The 22099-nt window shown below is 31.6% G+C and overlaps 2 protein-coding genes across 4 annotated transcripts; both read right to left on the reverse strand.

Moving 5' to 3' along the window:
- Positions 7275–9139, reverse strand: LOC109326808 (probable 2-oxoglutarate-dependent dioxygenase AOP1). Its single transcript, XM_019559649.1, has 3 exons — positions 8742–9139; positions 8057–8387; positions 7275–7723 (listed from the first exon to the last, which is right to left on the reverse strand). Exons 1-3 carry the CDS (start codon positions 9107–9109, stop codon positions 7484–7486), a joined length of 939 nt encoding a protein of 312 aa, XP_019415194.1. The 5' UTR covers positions 9110–9139; the 3' UTR covers positions 7275–7483.
- Positions 11989–20905, reverse strand: LOC109326806 (transcriptional corepressor LEUNIG-like). 3 transcript variants are annotated; one of them, XM_019559645.1, is made up of 18 exons: positions 20679–20905; positions 20214–20311; positions 19959–20068; positions 18621–19016; positions 18442–18530; positions 18168–18246; positions 18007–18082; positions 17769–17818; positions 17235–17540; positions 16919–17122; positions 15668–15898; positions 15438–15582; positions 14902–15011; positions 14581–14730; positions 13960–14115; positions 13611–13727; positions 12658–12864; positions 11989–12356 (listed from the first exon to the last, which is right to left on the reverse strand). In XM_019559645.1, the coding sequence occupies exons 1-18, from the start codon at positions 20708–20710 to the stop codon at positions 12213–12215; spliced, it is 2700 nt and encodes an 899-aa protein (XP_019415190.1). In that variant the 5' UTR covers positions 20711–20905; the 3' UTR covers positions 11989–12212. The 3 variants fall into 3 exon arrangements, with proteins under 3 accessions (XP_019415190.1, XP_019415189.1, XP_019415191.1); XM_019559644.1 differs by having other exon boundaries at positions 15668–15913; positions 20679–20902; XM_019559646.1 differs by having other exon boundaries at positions 15438–15555; positions 15668–15913; positions 20679–20900.

Below are 22099 nucleotides of genomic sequence, written 5' to 3' on the forward strand. Positions count from 1 at the left end.
ACTGATAATATAAAAAATTTAACTCTATTATTATATACATCTTTTTCTCATAGTTTTATCGACAATGTATATGCTATGTATAGTTTTCTGACCCAAAATATTTCCTTTTTTCATATTTCACCCACGTGACTTAATGAATGGGAAGGGAAACTATTATTTAGATACAATGTTTAACTTGATCAATAGCCAATCTAATTTATGAGGGATTCATAATTGATAATTAAAGAAAATTGCAAAACCAACTAGATTTCATGGATTCTTACCTTAACCATAATTTATAGTTGTCCCTCTTAAATTAGTATTCGATTTTAGTAATATATATAGCATTATGATGGTTTTATGAGATTTACCAAAAAACAAAAAATATCAATGTCCTCATTTCCCTCCTGAAATTACTAGTTTCATGGGTTGTGCACATTATAATGATTATTATACTAAAAAATTGTTATTAAATTATTGACCTCGATAATGTATTGGCAAACGACACATTGGTAAGGTGAATTAGTATTATAATCTATCAACAAGAAAACTTAAATCCATGACAAATACTAATGAGAAAATGCCAATATATATAACTTCCACAAATTTAGCTTATATTTTATTTAAGCAGTCTCTTAATTTGTGAGATAGTATACTTGATGAATCAATAAGATGTTAGCTTAGTCATGTAAGACTCTGCTAGATTTACGAGAAATCAAAATGTCAAGAGTTTAATTCCTGATAATGACACTTGTTGAAAGGGATAGTCACACCTGAAAAAGATTAGGTTCTTACCGAAAAGGTGTGAATGTTAAAAATACAAAAAAAGTAAATAATCTAGGTGTGGGAATCACTTATTTGCACTAATATACTTAAACTTATGTATTTGTTCTTTCCACTAATTCTTTTTGTTTTTAAAGTTTGACATAACCAGTTCTTGATGTTTAGAATTCATGTATACAAAATCTTTAGGCCCAACTTTGCATTCAAACTTGGATAATAATTCAAATTTGAATAAAAATATGTTATTGAAATATAAGTCTTAAAAACAATATATGAATAATCATTAACAATAAATATATATACCAATTAATCATATTCCCAATAGCTGCTTCTGGCCATCAAAAAGTATTTATATCTTAATTATCTCAAAGCAATCCAAATATCCAATCTTCACGTAATAAGTTAGACTTGTCAAAATCACCAAAAGTCATTATTTAAAAAGCCACTTAATTTATTTACTCTATAGAGCTCAAATCATTCATGCCCAAAAAATTTATTTCAATTTATTTCACAATAAAAAATGAGGGCGAAATTAATTAAAATATGGGAAATGGTGTTTGCTACGAGATAAATTTGACACAGAAAATTCCCATTTGATCTCCCATGAATTATGTTCGGTGCATCCATGCATCTTAGTCACCCACATTATTTCATTCCACATCCTAATTTGATTGTTTTTCATATTCTCAATGAAATTCCTTTGTATGATTTTTTTTGTACCCAATAGTATCACCTCTTAAAAGAAATAGGGATGCGACCCAACTAGTGATACCAAAATGGAATGGGATCACCTGTCCCACTTTTTTATGTCCCATTGTGTCCCAACTCAATGAGAAATTATCATCTACTTAAAAAAAATCAGAAAATGATAAAGTAACTTTTTTATGCTAGTTGGTAGTGTTTGATTGACTTGGTACATAGGGATATAGATTTTTAGGGACAAAAGATTCTCATTCACCAAAATGGAAATTGCCCGCAAAAAAATATAGGCAAAGCATTCATAATTTTCCCACTAGCCTATTCTATTATGTCTGACCTGTTAGCCCGTTTATCTAACAAACATTTCAAATGGGCTAAGCGGGTAGCCAATATGCAGAATATTATGTGCTCCAACAGTCCAAAGGAACCAAAGAGGCCAAAGTTAGGCATTCGTAGTGTGCAAACCAATATACAAAATCTCTTTCCTTAGCTAGAAGGAGGAGTAGAGAACCAGAGATGTAGAGACATGAAACCAATAAGAGAAGGAATGAACATGAAGAGAAGGAATGAAGAAGATATAAAAAGTTTTGAGATAGCTGAAGATGTTATGAAAAGATTGTATTGTGAGATACATACATCCTTAAATATTGAAAATTTTGTATTTTATCTTTTGTAGATTCAGAGAAGTAGAGAATTGTGGCTTATATAACAACTTAGTCTACAAAATTGGTTTAGGCATAATTTTTACTTAGTCTGCATGATTGCTTCAAAGATACATATATGCATCCAGAATTTTTTTACTTAGTCTGCATAATTTTTTACTTAGTCTACAGAATTGGTTTAGGCATTGGCATAATGCACCACATTTTCTTATTCATCGCACACAAGCAGCATGTATGCTCGTTTTAAAACGGGTAGAACATATAGATTTGTCCATTCAAGGAAAATGGGCATACTCGTGGCCACTTAAAATTTATGAGAATTTTACGGGTGCATGCTAAACGGTCAGGGCCGTTCGCTTTATCATCTCTAGACGCAACTAAATTCCTTGCATAATTTAATCTCATTATAGTTAGAATACAAAAAAAAACTAAAAGTTGACCAATTTAAGGGATCATTTTTCTGCAAAAAAAAATGAAGTTCATGGGAGCTATTTAAAATTCACTAATATCATCAACATGTCTATTAACATAAGATTTCATTTGATTCCTAAATCAATTAAAATGTCAAAATTTTAATTTCTAGAAAAACACTTATTGAGATGAGTAATCACACACCCCAAAAAGAATTACTTACTTTTCAATAGGAGGAGGAATTACCATTATTAACCCAATTTTTTCCAACTAATATTTACATTATATAACCTATAATTTATTTCTTTTATTTAATAATTAAGATATCAAATAATGTTGTGAGGACTAAACTGAACCCGCGCTCCAACCGATCGATCGCTGCTAACCAAACTTGAGAATGACTTTAGTTTGCAATTTTAACTAAATAAGAGGTCGAACCAGAAAAATTCGGTATGACCGTGTTAAGCCCAACTCAATGCATTCGACCTCATGGTTGACAATATATTTCTCTTCGATGTTCACCTTGGGTATATGCCAGTGCGAATGGTTACCAGAAAGTTCTCTGCGACGATGGAGGAGTCACAGTAGCTAGAGTTCTTCAACAATTTCCTATAACTCAACAAGATCGTGGTGATTAGGTTGGGAGTTAGGGTTTCAACCACATGATAAAGCAAAAGAAACGTGAAACCCTAAGACAAAGAGGAGAGAGAGGATATGAGAGTGAAATGAGTGAAAGTAATAAGCTTGGGAAGATTGTGTCTACTAAGTAGGGTTGTCCAATGAGATAAGCATTTGCTGTCCCAAACCCTGTACCAATCATATTATGCCACGTCAGTTAAAAAATTAAATATTTATAACTTTATCAATTTTGTTTCATTGTGATTGACCAGGGACGTGATAATTGGGGAGGTTGGGGACAACAGATCCTCATCCTGTCCAATGTCCTAAATCATAAATCATGTTCAAAATTCTAGCTTTTAATTTATATGAAATGTTTTTATTGGTACATAACATGATTTGTGATACCAGATCTTTGTCTCACACAAAGAGTGCATTCTCTCCTTATTTGAGCAATAACATGATCTATTTCTTCTACTATTCAATTCTTGATGATCATTTGATTTGATAGCTCAAATATTATTATTCATAATATTGATCTAATTTGATATCATCTAGATATAATTTATATCATTAAATTTATGGATGAAAGATTTAATTGTTGTGCCACTACGGGTGGATGGAGATTTCCTGTATCCGTTGGTATCCATAATGATGTATCAAGCCAATCAAAATTTGTTAATTAATTGAGAGAAGAAAATATAAAAAACATAAATTAATACTTTATATTATTTTGAAAAAAATTATTGATTAGAGACAAAAAAAATTTGGGATAGGCGATCCTTAATTGGCCTTCTCCTTAACATTGTTTCCCTCTAATGGTTGGTGGAGATGAATGGATATCAATTAATGTTAGTTTCCCAACGTGGCTCCACATAATTTCTCTCATTTTCCGTGTTCAATTCATTCAACAACCACATAGGAATTGATATAAATTACTTCCTTTACTAAAGTTTTGGTGCATTTAGTGATTTGATTTGTTTCTTTCCAATGAGTCTGATTTTGAATTCGAGTTCAGAAATTGAAAACCCAACCGGCCACAATTAAAACTAGTAAATTACGATGACCCTGACCATAAATATGTTTTAAGAACTAATTCCAAAGGGACTCCCAAATTGATGGATGAACAACTTAAATAAATCTTAATTAATTTAAAGACTTTTACTTGAAGTTTGCTTTATCACTTAATTTAGTTAGTTGATGAGTTAGATAAAAATATATAATTTATGAAGTGAAAGTTCATAATTAATAATTTCGTTAATATACACTTTAATTAGTGAACAATCGATTGAATTAATATAAACTATACAAGTATTTTGGCTAGTTTGATAATCGAAGGAACTTACATTATAAAAAAACTTACAAACAAAAAGAATCACAATCAAACATATATTAAATTTAAAAACCATATATTAATTAATTAATTTATTATTGTTTTATGTATGGTATTATTGGTATCCAAAACCAATGTTTTGAAACCCATTCATATTGACTAGTTCAACCGAAAAATTGACCACCATATTGGTAAGGTAAAGTAATAGTATATGTATACAATCATACTAGTTAAAATTGGCCAAAACTTGTAATACTAAACATTTTGTGGGTAAGGAAATAATTCATTTCAGGATTATGATTCTCTCTTCCAACAAGTGTCGCTTCCAAGAATCGAACCACCAACTTTGGGAATACAGATGTATCTTACATCACTAGACCAACGGCTTGTTGGTCAATTGAACTGTATTGATCATACTAACTGATTTTCATTTAAATTTTTAATGAAAATAACTTAGTTTTTACCAAAATGTTGTTATGCAAACATAACTATTACATTTCTTTATAATTCTAAAACATGTTCTATCACCAAGCTAGACATTTTTTTTTAATAATTGATGTAAATAAAAGTAGTTATTGTCTTCTTTATTAATTTTTCAATATTAATATTAGTAATAATATATATACTTTTACTTATTTATATATATATATATATATATATATTTATAGTGAAAAGTCAATTGAACTAATGTACAACCATACAAGTATCTTGACTAGTTTGGTAAAAAAGGAACTTACCTTATAAAAAAACTTATAAACAAAAACAATCACCACTAAACATGTATTAAATGTAAAAACCATTTATTAATTAAATTTATTATTGTTTTATGTATGGTATTCTTGATTCTAAAACAAATGTTTTGAAAACCAACCATATTGACCAATTCAACTGGAAAACTAGCCACCATATTAGTGAGGAACAACAATAGTATGCCATACAATCATACTAATTAAAATTGGTCAAAACTCGTTACAATAGTTGATATTCAATTGAATTGTATTGGTTATACTAATTGATTTTCATTTAAATTTTTAATGAAAATGATTTAGCCTTTACAAAAATATTATTATAGAGGATTAAACATAACTATTATATTTGTTTATTCTTCTAAAACATGGTCTATCATTAAGTCAGACATTTTTTGTTTTAACAATTGATGTAAATAAAAGTAGTTTTTCTCAATATTAATATATATATGGGGATATTTATAATGAACAATCGGTTGAACTAAAGTACAACCATACAAGTATCTTGGCCAATTTAATAATAAAGGAACTTACCTAATAAAAAAACTTATAAACAAAAACAATCACTACCAAACCTATACTAAATTTAAAAACCATTATTAATTAAATTTATTAATGTTTTATGTAGAGGTGTAAGCGATTCTAGTTTAAACTGTGAAATCGATATAATTGGATCAAACTGCAAAATATGGTTTGATTCGGTTTTGTGTTTCAGTTCAGTTATTTTTTTAAGGAACCGTTTATGTTCGGTTCGGTTTATGGTTATAGAAATTTAGGAACCGTTGGAACTGAACCGATCCGCATATTAAAGAAATATATATTAGGGCTTAGGGAATAATGTTTTATTACTGTTTAAATTCTTTAACCAATTTTCTAGCTTAAATTATCAATTTTGGTGTGAATTGTAGTGTTACATATGGTACTAAATTGTTATTAAGTTAATATTATATATGTTATTAATTACTAAATCGTTTCCTATTGTCTTATGATTTGGAACATATTTTCCAACTTTTGTGATATTGAGTTTGAAACTAACATATATCATATATTGTTATACATGCATATTTACATGTGTTACTAATTATGAAAGTAAGGTTATAAATATAACTATTATATATTTTAGTAATTGATATATATGTTACTAATAATAAATTGTATTGTTATAATTTTCCATAATAATAGCAGTAATCTTTATTCTTTTGTGGATAAACAATATCTCTTATAATATATTTTGAATTTTCAATTGATGCAAAAAAATTATAAAAAAGTAACGGAAAAACCGTGGAACCGAACCGAACAATTCAAGAGCGGTTTGGTTCGATTCGATTCCTATAGTTAAATTTGCGGTTAATTGAGCGGAACCGAACATATTTTTTTTATCGGTTCGGTCACTAAAATGCACCAAAAACTGAACCGAACCAAATTTTTACACCCATAGTTTTATGTATGGTATTCTTGGTATCTATAACTAGTATTTTGAAAACTGGCCACCATATTAGTGAGGTACAATAATAGTATACATCACACAATCATAGAAGTTAAAATCACCCAAAACTTATTATACTAATTGATTTTCAATAGAAATTATTGGTCATACTAACTGATTTTTATTTAAATTTTTAATGAAAATGAATTAGTTTTTACCAAAATATTGTTATGGAGATCAAACATAACTATTATATTTTTTTATACTTCTACAACATGGTCTATCACCAAGTAACACATTTTTATTTAAACAATTGATGTAAATAAAAATAGTTGTTGTCTTTTTTATTAATTTTTCAACACTTATATTAGTATAATATAACAAGATAATCAACCCTGGTGTGGTACAATAATAGTATAGGTCAACATTCATATTGGTTAAAATCAACTCAAACTTGTCATATTATCAATTTTTAATTCAACTGTATTGATTATACACATTAATTTTCATTTAATTTTTAATGAAAATGACTTAGCTTTTACCAAAACATTATTAGGGATGATCAAACATAACTATACATTTGTTTATACTTCAACACATGGACAACAGAAACAAATAATTCAGTATTGTTCTTTATGCAAAATTGGGTCCAATACAATTTTATTATTGTGCATCACAAAGGAAAAGTCTGGTATACAAGTAGAAAACCATTATTCATAGAACCTTATTCCTTGAAATTGTAATAATTGTTTAATGATATAAACAACTAGCTAAAACTTCAAGTGCTTCTCGATCATGATCATAAACCAACAAAGACTTCAAGAGATTATATACCAGCAAAAACTTCAAGCCCTTCAGGATTTCGAGTTGCAATATAGTGATTAAGGTAGTCTCTATAAATGAATGGCCTATAACGAAGGGGATGTTGATCATCTACAAGCTCATTTGGAACCTTGATCTCCATATCTTCCTTTATTATAGGAAATAGCCCAAAAGAGTATCTCAGTTTGGCTTTAGTTAATGCCACTCTGTGTGTAGCTGCATGAAGTCTCCCATTGCTCCATGCCTATTCATTCGTTATCACCACAAAATTATAATCAGTTCAACTCAATATTAATGCGGGGTCAGAATACTCTCCAATATCGGAGATCATTTAGTTTTAAGAATAAAAGTGTCTTATCATTATAAATAAAAAGGATACAATTATCATTGCATGCAATTTTCTTCGTTTTTTAACAATACTTAGATGAGGCTGATTCAATAAAGTTGTACTCGATGTGTTTATATCATCCATGTAAATCCAATCTATGTAATCATGGTTACAAACACAAATTAATCTATTTTATAACCACCATTTAGGATTTATAATGTATAGTTATAGTTATATATATATATATACCTTGAGGAGATCACCAATAATGATTGCAAAACCTCCTTTGGGTATCTTAATATCAATCCATTCGCCAGATTTGGTTAGCATCTGCAGACCCTGAACATCATTATCATATAGAATGGATATGCAACCTTTGTCAGTGTGAGATATCATGGTGACCTTGGTTTCATCACTGCTTCCATCAGGAAGTATATACTTTAGAAGCTTGAAATCACTAGTACTCTTCATCTTTTCAGCTTCAGAAGCATAATTGGGAATGTCATAACTTGCCATAATCATCTTAAGAACAAGATAACCCACATCTAGCATCTTGGAACTCATGGATTTAAGTGTTTCACTGCATGTCATGTGCATAGTTAATAGTAGTAATCTTATATATGTGTTGAAATGTTATGTATATGCACATATAGCAAAAATGCATCAAAGGAACATAGGTCACTTTTATGGTGTGTGTATAAATGAAAATAATTAAGAGTCGGGTGAATAAGTGTAATATTTAAGTATTGTCAATGTAAAGATTTATATACAATTAATACATCGATTATACTGCTTTTATTTCAGGATGATTAAAAATGAATGTTGGATGACACAATAACAATATAAAAAACTCATAGATTATGAATACGAATATTTTTCCGAGCGACTGAATATATAAGATATGCAATAATTAGTCAGAAAAATAGAATAATACCTAAACTTAGGGTTTCCTTCAGGCCACATCAAGTTAGTGAATGATTCAGCCTCAACATCTAAATGAGCATCATCAATTCCGAAACCTTCATAGAATGGAGTAATAGGGCTCCTCCTATTGTAGCTCCTAAACAACTTGGGTTTTTTGTATTTCATCTTAGTTTGTAAAGGCAAATCAAATAATGTATTGATTTGGTTAAACATTTCTTCACGTAAATCATTTGAAACCTCATCACACATTAGAAGAAAGTAACCATGAGTCTCAGAAGCTTCTCTCACTTTCAGACACATATCTCTCCATTCTTCACTACCTTCTTTAATTCCAAACCCATCTCTACGTAAATCAAAATATGGTGCATCACTCCCCATTTTCTTATATTTCTTTGTCGTTTTCTCTCACTCTCCTCTATATATATATATATATACAAAAAAGGGACTTTTCAGGAAATAATTATTTTTTGGGGTAATGAAATGGAAATAATTTACAAAATTCAATTGACATCTAAACAAAAGGAAAGTCTCTACTACCCATAAATATACATGAACATGGATTATTTCAAATACTATATAGATAAGTTTTTGTTTTGTTTATATCAATGTAAAAGATGTTATTTCATTATAAATAAAAATTTAAATACTTATTTTTATGTATGATATTCTTGGTATCTAAAACAAACGTTTTGAAAACCGACCGTATTGACTAGTTCAATCGGAACTCTAATCGTATTACATTTTTTTATACTTCTAAAATATGGTCTATCATCAAGTCACACATTTTATTTTAATAATTGATGTAAATAAAATTAGGCATTGTCTCTATTTAATTTTTTAATATTAATATTGCTATAATATATATTATCGATTGAAGTAGTATACAAACATACAAATATCTTGGCTAGTTTTATAATCAAAGGAACTTACCTTATAAAAAACTTATAACCAAACATATACTAAATTTAAAAACCATATATTAATTAATTGTTGTTTTATGTATGGTATTCTTGGTGTCTAAAACCAATATTCTGAAAATTGACTGTATTGACCAGTTCAACCGGAAAACCGGCAACCATATTGGTGAGGTACAACAATAGTATATGTCATGTAATTATACTAGTTAAAATTGGCCAAAACTTGTTATATTGGCTGATTTTCAATTGAATTGTATTGATCATACTAACTGAATCATTTAAATTTGTAATGAAAATAACTTAGTTTTGATCGAAATATTGTTATGGAGGATAAAAAATAACTAATATATTTGTTATCAAATTTAATTTTATTGCATTTCCTAAATCCATATCATTTCCCTAATCTGAACCATTTCCTAAATCTGTTGCATTTCCAAAGTTATTGCATTTCCTAATGTCTTGCATTTCCAAATTAAAAATAAATAAAACACATTTTTTAGATTTTAGTTGAATGTGGTGTTTAAAATTGAGATTACATTGTGCGTATAAGACTTGAGAAAATTTGTAGGAAAATGCACTGTGTTATAATTTTGATTGTGGATATGCCATAATTTATTATCCTTAAATTATCCTAAAAATATACTACCAATAAATAAATGACATAAAGAGTAAATCCTACTAGTTATTTAAGCATATTACTAAATATTCCCATCATTTTAATCTTTATTTTATTATTCTTTAAAATGGTAACATTTATCTCGATGAAAATATACTAAACCTTTCTAGTTTGTTAAAAGAAACCACATTGTTGCTAATCGACTCCTACTTTGAAAGATGATAGAGACAATACAACAATCAGAATTGCTTCTTCGAAGCATAAAGTAACATACAACTTACTATTAAATACCAAAATTAATTTTATTAATAATGTTGAATGGAATTATTTTATTTAATTGAAAGTTAATTAAGAACATAGAGATTTCATTGTTTTGTAATGGGAAATTAAATAATGTTATAATTTCCTTAAACATCTCGTAGAACATTTGGAACCTCATCAAACATTAGGAGAAAAACAAACCCACAATATTGCATTTGCAAAACAAATAACCTTTTTTCAATTTAATATGTATACACTCTTAGTAAATCATTCATAATTCATATATTAATCATTATTGATTTTCAAACAAAAGTAATATAAATCAATAATAAATAATATTTTAACAGTGTAAAAAACTTTACACTAGATCTTAAACTCTAACTCGTGTCCTTATAACTTACCCATATCATCGTTCAAATGTGTTTCTAAATGTGAGGAATTTCATAAATCTTAAGCATTTCCACAATCCAATGCATTTCTAAAATGTTTGCATTTCTTAATGAGTTGCATTCCCAACAAAAAAAAATAGGACCCATTTTAAACCGTGGACGGTTCCATATGTTTATAAAAAATGCAAAAGTTTGCAGGAAAATACAATTGGTGATGTCACAATTACAATTGCGATGTTGTTGATGCCATAATTTATTTGTCCATAATTTAGCCTAAAAATTTGCTACAAATAAATAAAAACATAGAGTAAATCTTACTATTTACTTAAGCAAATTACAAAATATTTTTATTTCAACATTTTACCTAATAGTAGCATTTATCTTTAAGGCAAAAGTATTAAACCTCTTTTAGTTTACTAAACTCATTAATTACGTCTTGACTAAAAAAATTAGTTTGATTCATTATTTTCTTCAAAACTTCAGTCGAAACTTTTTTTTTCAGTGTAATATTTACGCGTTGTCCATGTCAAGATTTATATACAGTCAATATATTATTCATCATTCATTTGTATTACTTTTATAAAGATTTAATGATGATTAAGCACGAATGATATATGATATACTTAATGTATAAAAGTCATACACTGTCAGTACATACATTTTTTTTTTTTTCTGTTACTCAATTCATTTTCATCAAGTTATTAGATTAGAATTTTTATGAGCTTAATTAAATTGAGTCTTAACTCTTAACAAAGATTTTAAACTTTAAATTTGAAAATATGTCAATCTTAACAAAAGTTTATGACAAAGTATGAAAAACATAAAGCATGGCACTTGAAGGAACGGGCATTTTTTTCATCCACAATTTAAATTTGAAAATATGTCAATCTTAACAAAAGTCCTAACTCTCCCAACGAGCATTTTTTTCATCCACAAGACTCGAACCCGGGTTCTTACTTAAGGGAAATCAAGCATGTACCACTTGAACCAACGCAATTTAGCATTCCAATATGAAAATAGGAAATTGGTGTCACATATGTTAATCTCATATGGTTTAATAACAGGTCCAATTCACAAGAAAATGTAGTTTAATAAAAATGTACAAGATAAACCAGTCCATGCTGCAAGAGCAAAAGTGTTCCAAGAAAATGTAATTATGGAACATGTGACAGACAGAGAAACACACATTAAAAAGGTTAGAGAGGCTAAAGATTACATTAAAATTAAAGGGATAAAAAACACATGAAAAAGGTCATAAACTAGAAACATATGAAAAACAGTGATCAAAACCTATAAGGTTATTTCCAGAGTTTGACAAACTTATCATGACTGGCAGAAGAAACCAGACCATTTACAGTTGAAACAGACAAGGCAGCAATAAGACCTTCATGAGCAGAAATTGTCATTGTCTTGTTCTCACTCATGTTCCATAGCTCCAATGACTGCAAATTGTAACAGACCAAATTACAACACCATGGATCACATCGATAATAAGTGATGGTTGTGTTAGACAGTCAATAGCTGATGTAAACCATTGTCGAAACTTGATATAGATTGACAATGTTATGGCGTTAATGCTAGGTCATTGCCACTTCTTTCTAATCAAGCTTGAGACTCACATAAACCCATTTGTTTCAAGACCCTCTTTTTTGTTTCTTAGTTACATATTTAAGGAGGCAAGAATGGAAAACACAACTAAATTCACTAGTATAGAAGGGAGAATGGAAAAGTATGTGAAGTTACCTGGTAACAACCGATAACCAGCAATGAAGGGTACGTTGGGTGGAAAACACATGAGTGAAACTTGCTGCCATTGCAGCTGAGCTCATGTACACATTCTCCTTCACTCCCGGTTCCAAGAGTCCAAACCCTGACACAGTCTTCACTTACAGATGCCAACAACTCCCCAGATGGGTCCCAACAGACAGAATGTATCGGCTTTGTGTGTCCCTGCATTCATTGTCGAACATTGCAACGAAAAAAGTCAGTGATGCTCGTAGGACAGAAAGTCAAATACTGAATGAGGAAACCTAAAACTATTGCTGAAATCACCAAGACAGGGCAAAACTACCATTGTCAGGATGACACAGCAACTATGAAATACAGTTTTGCAATGGTCACAAAAATTATAAATTATAACCAATTCGGTATGTATAACTCTTATGTATCTCCACAATTACATGCATGCCCAAGCATAAAAAGTAGAATAAAAAACACCGAATGAAATTGCAAAATTAAGCCAGAAACTAGCCTAGCCTAATAATGACATCTGATTCATTATATAAAATATTTTATGGGTGAATTGTTATGCCTTCCACCCATCCCGATTTCTGGCCTTCTTGTAATGTGTTGTCACTAACAAATAAAATTGACCCTCAAGTTGTTCTCGTGACTAACAACAACAACAACCAAGTCTTAATCCCACGAGGTGAGGTCCAGCTACAAAATCATATTTTAGTCTTACTTCTTTTTAGTGGCAATGAGATTTGAACATATGACCTAATGACTATAATGTATAAACCCCTCACCATTAGCACAATCTTATTCGTTTATTTTAAGCTCACTTCTGATGATAATAACCAGAAAAGACGAAAAGCATATAACACAATAACTTCGTCTGATGACAGTCAATTAAAAGCAATTATTTTACCACCAAACTCCAACAAATAAACTAATGAAAAATTATGCAAACCAACCTTCAATGAATATTGGCATGTTTGTGTCTCAACGTCAAGTATAGACACAACATTCTCTGCAGCTGCAGCAAGGTACCTCCCTAGACGAGGTTGGAATCTCATTTGGATAGTGCCACCCTAATCACCAAGAAACTTGTCAGTTAATTAACTAAAATGAATACATAGCCACTTTAATGCAAAATCTATCAAGGCTCCCTTTGCGTGTAGTGTTAGACCCACTGGGTTATGGGATATATATGAGTGTGTGTGTGTGTGTGCATGTAAAGTAAAATAATAATGTTTATATAAAATACAAAAAACAAAAGGATAATGATTATGAAAAAAAAGAATAACAATCACAAGGTTCTACCTTGGAGACTCTAGCACAATTGCCATTGTTTATACTCCAATATCGTATTTCACCATCACCATCACAGGAGCAGATAAGGTCATCTTTAATTGGGTGAAAATCTAGTGACATAACAGCTGCCGAATGTCCAGTGAAGTTCCGAAGCGAATACCCAGGCTGCATAGTAAGTATATATTCAGTACAAGCAGAATGCCAACAACGGATACACACAATTCATCAACACCCAGATGAGAAGGTAAACAAACAACCCAACCCTGAAATCATAAACAACATCCCAGCAAATATATAGAGCTAATGTTCACATCTACATATAATAACTTATAACAGGAAAAACATTTACAAACCTTGTATAAATATAAATAAAAACCATAGAAAACATTAATCTAGCAATCAGAGAATTATGGATATATAAAGGGGGGCTCAGTGGACGAGACTCCCACTTAGTGGGGTCTGAGGGGGATAGAGATGTATGTAGCTTTACCCTCACAACTTCACCAACAAAGATGTTGTTTCCAAGATTTGAACTCATGACTTCCAGATCACAAGGCAAACAACATTACCGCAGTTCCCTCATCACATAATAAGACAATTACAAAAATAGAATTTATGGATATTACTAACATTGTCAACATCCCAAACCCTGACAGTTTTGTCAAATGAAGATGTCGCCAGACGTGGCATGCTTGGACTGAAACGGACATCAGTAATCAAAGACGAATGCTCTTCAAGAGTAGCTTTTGGCTTCAGAGAATCTGTGTGCCATAAAACAGCCTGTATTACAAACCAATCAGAAGGTTAATGTCATAATCATATTATTCCATATCTAAATAGGAGAAGAAACAAAGTTTTTTTATTTCATTTTAACCTGAGGAACTTAGTTGAACAAAGATAGTACTAAATAAAATACATGTACCAACAGTTCAAGACTAACGCTTACAATACCTTTTTGTCATGGCCACCACTTGCAAGCAATTTCCCATCAGATGAGAAGTGGCAACAAACAACTTTGCTCGTGCTTGCACGTACAGAATTTAATTCAGAAAATGTGAAACCTGGAAGTAAAATGAACTCATGCCCTTAGCTTGAGTCACTGCCTTTTATGCAGGTCAAAGACTTAAAGAGAAACATTGCAGATCCACATATAATAGAAGCACACCCCTTCTGAATTATATTGACAACATATACTTATTAAAGCAAAATATAGAAGGAAGGGAACATATACCAAATAGGTATTCTAAAGTGTATTTGGGGCTAAAAGAAAAAGAGAGACATCACACAAGTCATTAAGTTTTCTTCAATTGCTGTTTAAGATGATCTGTACTTCATCAATAATACAATGAGTTATCTATTAGAAGAAAAGCGTACATTTTTTTTGCATTGGATTTAGGGAAAATCAAACATACACATACACTTAAGAAACTTAGGTAAGGATGAAGCTAAAATATCTTATGATAAATGAATAATGGTGTTTACTGCACCTTTGCTTACATCCATACAGCGGCCAACAGTATCTCTAGGGTCTGTTTCATCATGAGATAAAAAAGATTCGACATTTTCATCAAGAGATCCATCGTCCACAAAGCGATCCACGTCAGCCTGAAATTCAAGATGCTTATCATCCCACTGCCAAATTGGAATGGCAATGAGTGTAGATGCAAGGAATTTATCATTCCTTCCAACGATTGAACTAAATGGAAAAGCCACTCACCAGCTGGTTTGAAGGTGATGTAAGAGTTCCAGTACCGTCAGTACCAAACATTGTTAAAGGCTTTGAAGAACTACCACTATGAGGCAAGGCAGGCATTGATATCACATCTCCAGGCGTATGAGTTGATGGAGTTGAGGGTGCGGAACTTGGTGATGGGCCAGCTGTATTTGCCGTTCCTGTACTATTGGCAGGGCCCGAAGACGATACAGGCTGCTTTCTCTTTCTCCCCATCTGGTTTTTTGAAACCTTAATGTGCATCATAAAAACCATGTTAGCAACATGTTCAGTACTATTTTTAAGGTATACATGAATCGGATTTCTACCAAATTTAAGGACACACATTTATAATCATGCGATATCATAGAAATGATTGTCAAAGTCGTGTGGCAAGAAATTGAAATTTCATCAAACATATATGGTTAAAAAAGAACTCTTCCAAAGAAACAAGTAGTTGGAGCTGGGATATTTACATCCTTAAATGCAATAAATAAATAGCCACTTATGTTGCTTTACAACTGGATTGTCACATATCTGTTGAGGTTTCAAAAAGTAGTAAATCCTTTTCCAACTGCTTAGCTCAGGAAAACTAAAGTTTAAAGAAATTATATTTTGAAATACTAGAACTGAAAACGATTCCTGAAATGATCACCAACACAAATTCCACCATCCCTTATTCCAAATTGCTTCCTGCCCATATAAACTCTTAAAGTTCGCAGTCATAAAACAAATCCATTGTAATGTCCACCATTATATAAGCATAATAACAGACAACTTAGTGAATGTGCAAGTGGAAATGGAAACTAATCTTTTTACCAAAAAAACTTTATATGGAGACCAACCATGAAAAGGAAGACACGTGCTATAGACGGCCAAAAACAGGAGGAACAAAAATAAAGTTAGGGCTAGATGTAATCACTAGTTTTATGCAACGATATAGCAAAGGAAAAGGTAGAGGAGATTTCTAATCATGCAACCGGATCTAATTGTGAACCTCAAAGTATATATGTCAGTGATTATACATTCTTTTACAAGTGAGAAGAGAAATATTGCCCAATGACCAAAAAATGAAGATGGGTGAGGAGAGAATGAGGAAACTGCATGAATGATTGGTAGTCAGTAGGCTGCATTTATATACATCAAAATCAAATAATATATAACAAATCATGTCTCATTTACAAGAACAATATATGGTGAACTACATTGTAGATAGCAATAAGATTTGAGATGTGGTATCAGCGACTAAGGACTGACCTGATCATTTCCTCTGAAGGAGTTTGACATGCTACCATCCACGGTGCCACTGCCAGTACCTCCCCCTACTTTATCTTGCTGATGCATGTTATGATTTGAAGACTGAGATTGCTGATTTGAAAGAGCAGGCTGTTGAAGTTGCTGCTGCTGCTGTGGATTGGTGTTTGACTGTTGTTGATGCTGCTGTAACTGAGCTAATTTCAACTGCACATACAAAAACTTTCAGAGTGAAATGCTTCGTAAATCTAAGAAATCTGTATTAGCAAATTACTAAAGAACTATACTGAAGATGGAAAAATTAAAAGAAAACTAGCACCTTCATTAGCATATCTGTATCTCCACGCCCAAAAGAAGGGGCACCACCTTGAAGAGGTGATCCGATGTTTGATACTACATCACCAACAGAGTTTGAAAGACCATCCTTATTTAGGCTCATACTCCTATTATTCAAGAGCATTCTGAGTCTTCTACTTTCATCACTGGCTGATGGTGATGCTAAATTTTGTTGGGCAAACATAAGCTGTTGTTGTGGTGTCAACATTTGAAGTTGATGAAAAGGCTGAGGAGCCTGAATGAAAGGTTTTTGCTGCTGGAGTAGACCAGAGCGTAGTTGCTCCAAACCCTAATAAAGGACAGAATAAGCTTAATAGAGAAACTTAATCACTCAATTGATTAGCTTCAATAATTAAAGATTTTGGGATGCTAGATAAGAGGGAGAAGAGGCCACTGGCCACGGTTTCTAGCAGACGATTGAGGTTTTATAGGGTTAACAAATACAAGCAAAGGAGGAGCTTATATCTACCAGAAGTAACACTTTAAAGTAAATATATGAAGTAAAAAGATTACTCACTGTCAGAGGCCACCCCTTCAGAGTCAAATTGTTGCTACCTTGATTTGATCCTGCCACAAGAAAATCTCTAGTTTAAATCCATTTGATGTGAAAGGATGGTGATAAAACATCATTAAAAAGCATATTAAATCCCAAAATATCCACAGCCAACCATGCTAATTAACTAAAATAAAAAGAACAGAGTAAAAGACTAGATGGGAAATCAAATAGCACAAATCAACCACAGTATGGAAAATACCAGGAATTGCTAGCAATGATCCTTCGGGACCCGCAGCTCTGGGATTTATAACAGGATTAATCTCACTCTTTATATCCTGATTCCAAGTGGCATGACAATGAAAAACAGTTGATAAGAAATACAAAACCAAAAATGAGAACACTCAAAAGACAAGTGCATACCGGAGTAGACCCCGGCAATTGCTGACTATGAGCTTGGACTTGAGGAGACATTCCACCAGAAGCACCATGCAAAACTTGCCTGAAATGAAGAAAGTTGGTACTCACAAAGTCAACGCCCATAGCTACAGAGAATGCCAGATGATAAGGTGAACATAAAAAACTCAGTACACCAGATTAATGAAGAAAAGCAACCTTCTTTCTACAGAAAGACTAAAAACAACAACAAGAGCAATCATAATAATAATAAAAGATAAGTTAGGAGGGGGGAAATCACCCAGAAGGCTGGCCAGAAGCTGCAGCTGACTTCAATATTGAGGCATGATTCGGATCCAACAGTTGACCCATGTTTTCACAAAATCTTTGCTGTATAAAAAACCAAAAAAAAATCAGTGAAAATATGTATCTTAAAAGCAGCATTCATCTTAAGGTTAGATGACCAGAACATCCCCTAACCTTCATTGCTGCATCATCCAAAGAATCCCTCTGAAGGGGTGATTTTATCCTTTCCTCGTACATCTTTGTTGCTAGTGCATTTGCAGTTCCAGAGTTTCCAACTAACCCATTTGTACTGCCATTTAAGAGATGAGATCTATCTCTGATTTGCTGTTGTTGTTGTTGCTGCTGCTGTTGCTGCTGATGTTGCTGCTGTTGTTGTTGTTGCTGATGCTGTTGCTGTTGTTGTTGCTGTTGCTGCTGTTGTTGTTGCTGCTGTGCATGCCTCTGCATCAAGAGCTGTTGCATCTGCATATGTTGCTGTTGATGCTGTGACTGCTGGGGTTGTGGCTGCTGCTGTTGCTGTTGTTGCTGCTGCTGCTGCTGTTGTTGCTCCCTTGCCTTAATTAATTGTGTCTGCAAATGAGGTTTCACAAACCAAAAACTTCAAGTAATACCTCAATATTATTTTCTCTTGCTTAGAAACTCTTGTAAAATGATTAATCGGTGTATAACAACGGCGGCAATGTCATTAAAGAGCATTGATTAAATTAAATACCAAAAGTAGTTGCCAAAATGAAAGGGCTGGATTCCTATTTTACTCGGCTAAAACAAAACACTCTACAACTTCTGGAGTTTAATAAAACAATCAAAGCAGTTCTGTGTTGACCAAATTGTTCGTTTAGCACCATACTCTCAAAGGTCAAAGGCCTCTCACGAGCATAAGAGAGACATAAACTGATCACAAGACACTAAAAGACAGTCTGGAGAGAAAACCAAATGTAAGAAATACCATTAACAAAGCCAGGCAAGTGAATTTATAACAGGTTGAGATGCCTCACTAACCTAAATGCTCATTAAATACCCTAATAACTAACTCTTCAATTTCTCGTTTTCCTATATTTGTGCACTTCAGCATTCAAGGTTGTATTTACACCACAGGTTTACAGGACAATAAAAACTGTGTTCTCTATGCAATTTTATTATTTTATCCAGTGAAACTCGTAACAAAAGACATTCAAAATCACAGTCAGCGTAGCATAGAATACACAATAAACACAGGCTCAAACAAGACATTGTAGTGTCAAATCATAATGCTAGTCAAACCAACCTGGAACTAACGAATTAACATCTTTCAAACATATTACTATTTAATATATTTTGGTTCCATGGAAAGGATCATAATTTTCCTTAGTGCTTATAAGCTAAAGTGATTACAGAAAGCAAAGAACAGCTAACCAAATCAACACGTGAACATGCCATAATACCTTGCAGAATTTCTAACACCCTCACCTACTCAGATTTAGCATGAAAGAAGATCGTGTAATATGAAGTCAATGAAAAGAGTTTCAAACAAACCTCGATATAAGACGCAGCAACCTCGGAGTGCTTCTCATTAGTCCTGGCAATAAATATGTCCCAGAAAACTGACCACCATTCAAACAAAAAACCTCCAGGGGCATCAATAGCTGCAATCCCAAGTTGCCAACACACACAAAAAAGGAACCAAATCAATAAAATAGACAAAACCAAAATGGAAGTAGAAAAATGAAATGCCACCATCAAAATCCACATTCTATTCTTTCATAAAGCACATTTTTTTACACAACTCACCAACAGGGTCCGAGGATACTTTTCCTTCAGCTTGAAAAGCTTGAGCAGAAGCCTTCAAATCCCTCTTTACCAGATAATCATGGATGTAAACATCTAACCTGAAAAATCTCACAGAGCAAAAACAGATTGCATCAGCCAAGTGAACTGGGAAAGGGTAAAAATTGAAGCTTTACATCAACCTATCAATAGAATAGACAACAAAATCGAATGCACTGCTACATAAACATCAAAGTTCATCATCCAAAATTAGCAATTTCATTCGAAACACTTGCAGGGAACTACAAACCCTACTATACCCAGCAAAAAAATACAAACTTTATTTAGATGCAAAACACGATAATAAACAAATAACCACAAATCAATGAAATTAGAAAAAACCCAGAACACAAGTCAATAAAGGGAAAAAGGGAAGTGGAGTATGGAGCAAAACCCATGTTGCAAAAGTGATAAAAATTTGAACTTTACATCTTATCAGCTTCCCAGTTGGTTTGAGACATGGTTGCTCAACCAAAAGGTGACCCAGTTATTGAATAAACTCAGAAGTACTTAGCAGAATAGTTGATTTTTTTCTAGCGACAGAATGAAAAGGGAGTGAAGATAAATAGAAAAAGGAAGCAGAAGAGAAGAAGTGAGGAAGAAGATCCAACGGATGAATAGAAGCAATGCCTCTAGATTTTCGGGAATATGATTTTTAGGGTAGAAAATGAGGGGAAAAAAAAGACAATTCCGGTAAGCAAATTGTTTAATTGTTAATCATTCCTCACTATTTAAAATAAGGGAAATGACCGAAAGATGATGGATATGACATGACATTGACCAAAACAATTGATTTTCTTTCTTGACTGTGATATTTATACATATGATTTTGTAAATATTAATAATAAATGATATAGTGATAATGTAAGACTTATACACTATCTATATACATTAGGGTGTTTGCTATCCATTTAGATCGAGTTTTAGGTAAAAAATTATTCGATCTGAACATATAATTAATATGCGGTTCTATTCAATCTGGTCTATTTATGTTTAGATTTCTTATCCAATCCGGTCCAGATATTATATGTGATTACGACTCCGTTTGGATGGTTTTTTTTAATATGAAATTACAGATACACTCAAAACTCATAAAAATGATTAAATATTAAACATAAAACAACAACAAAAATATTGTTCAATAACATTAAAAAATGATCAAGAATATTAAGAATAAACAACAATAAATAACAACATAAAGTAAACAACAACAAAACAACAAAAACAACAATGTGAATGTGAGCAAACTTAAACACTTTCGGTCCGGTCTGGATCGAGTTGGATTCAATAGGTGAAACCAAAAATCGGACGATACTGATCAGTCTTTAAAAAATAAATTCAATACAATCTAAACACATTAAGTTTTTACAATTTGATCTATTTTAAATCGGTTTTACTTTGGATCAATCTGGATTTGAAAACCCCCTATTATATACATGTTCCCTCTTCTTGATGCCCAAAAAAATATGTGTTAAGTGTGGAAGTTTACTTCACATTATCCACAAGACATCACATTAACAATGAGATTTGCACTTACTATCTATAGTGGATTAGGGATAAATTTCTTATCTACATGTCTAATCTTTATTAGTCTAAAAATTGTGGTAGAAATATTTCCAACCCTTCAAATGATGGGTCAAATTTTTTTGATGTCTCTCTTTAGCATTGCACGGATATCTTTACTGAACATGTTTACCATATATTTTTATTATTATTGGTTATGAGGATATATAACTTTATTGTCTATATATATATAAAAGATATAAAAGTAATAAATAATTGATTATATAATAATAATATACAAAAAAAATTATATTATCAATACTATTATATATATGTGTATAATCATG

This window comes from Lupinus angustifolius, chromosome LG14 (assembly GCF_001865875.1).
Source record: "Lupinus angustifolius cultivar Tanjil chromosome LG14, LupAngTanjil_v1.0, whole genome shotgun sequence".
Classification (NCBI taxonomy): Eukaryota; Viridiplantae; Streptophyta; class Magnoliopsida; order Fabales; family Fabaceae; genus Lupinus; species Lupinus angustifolius.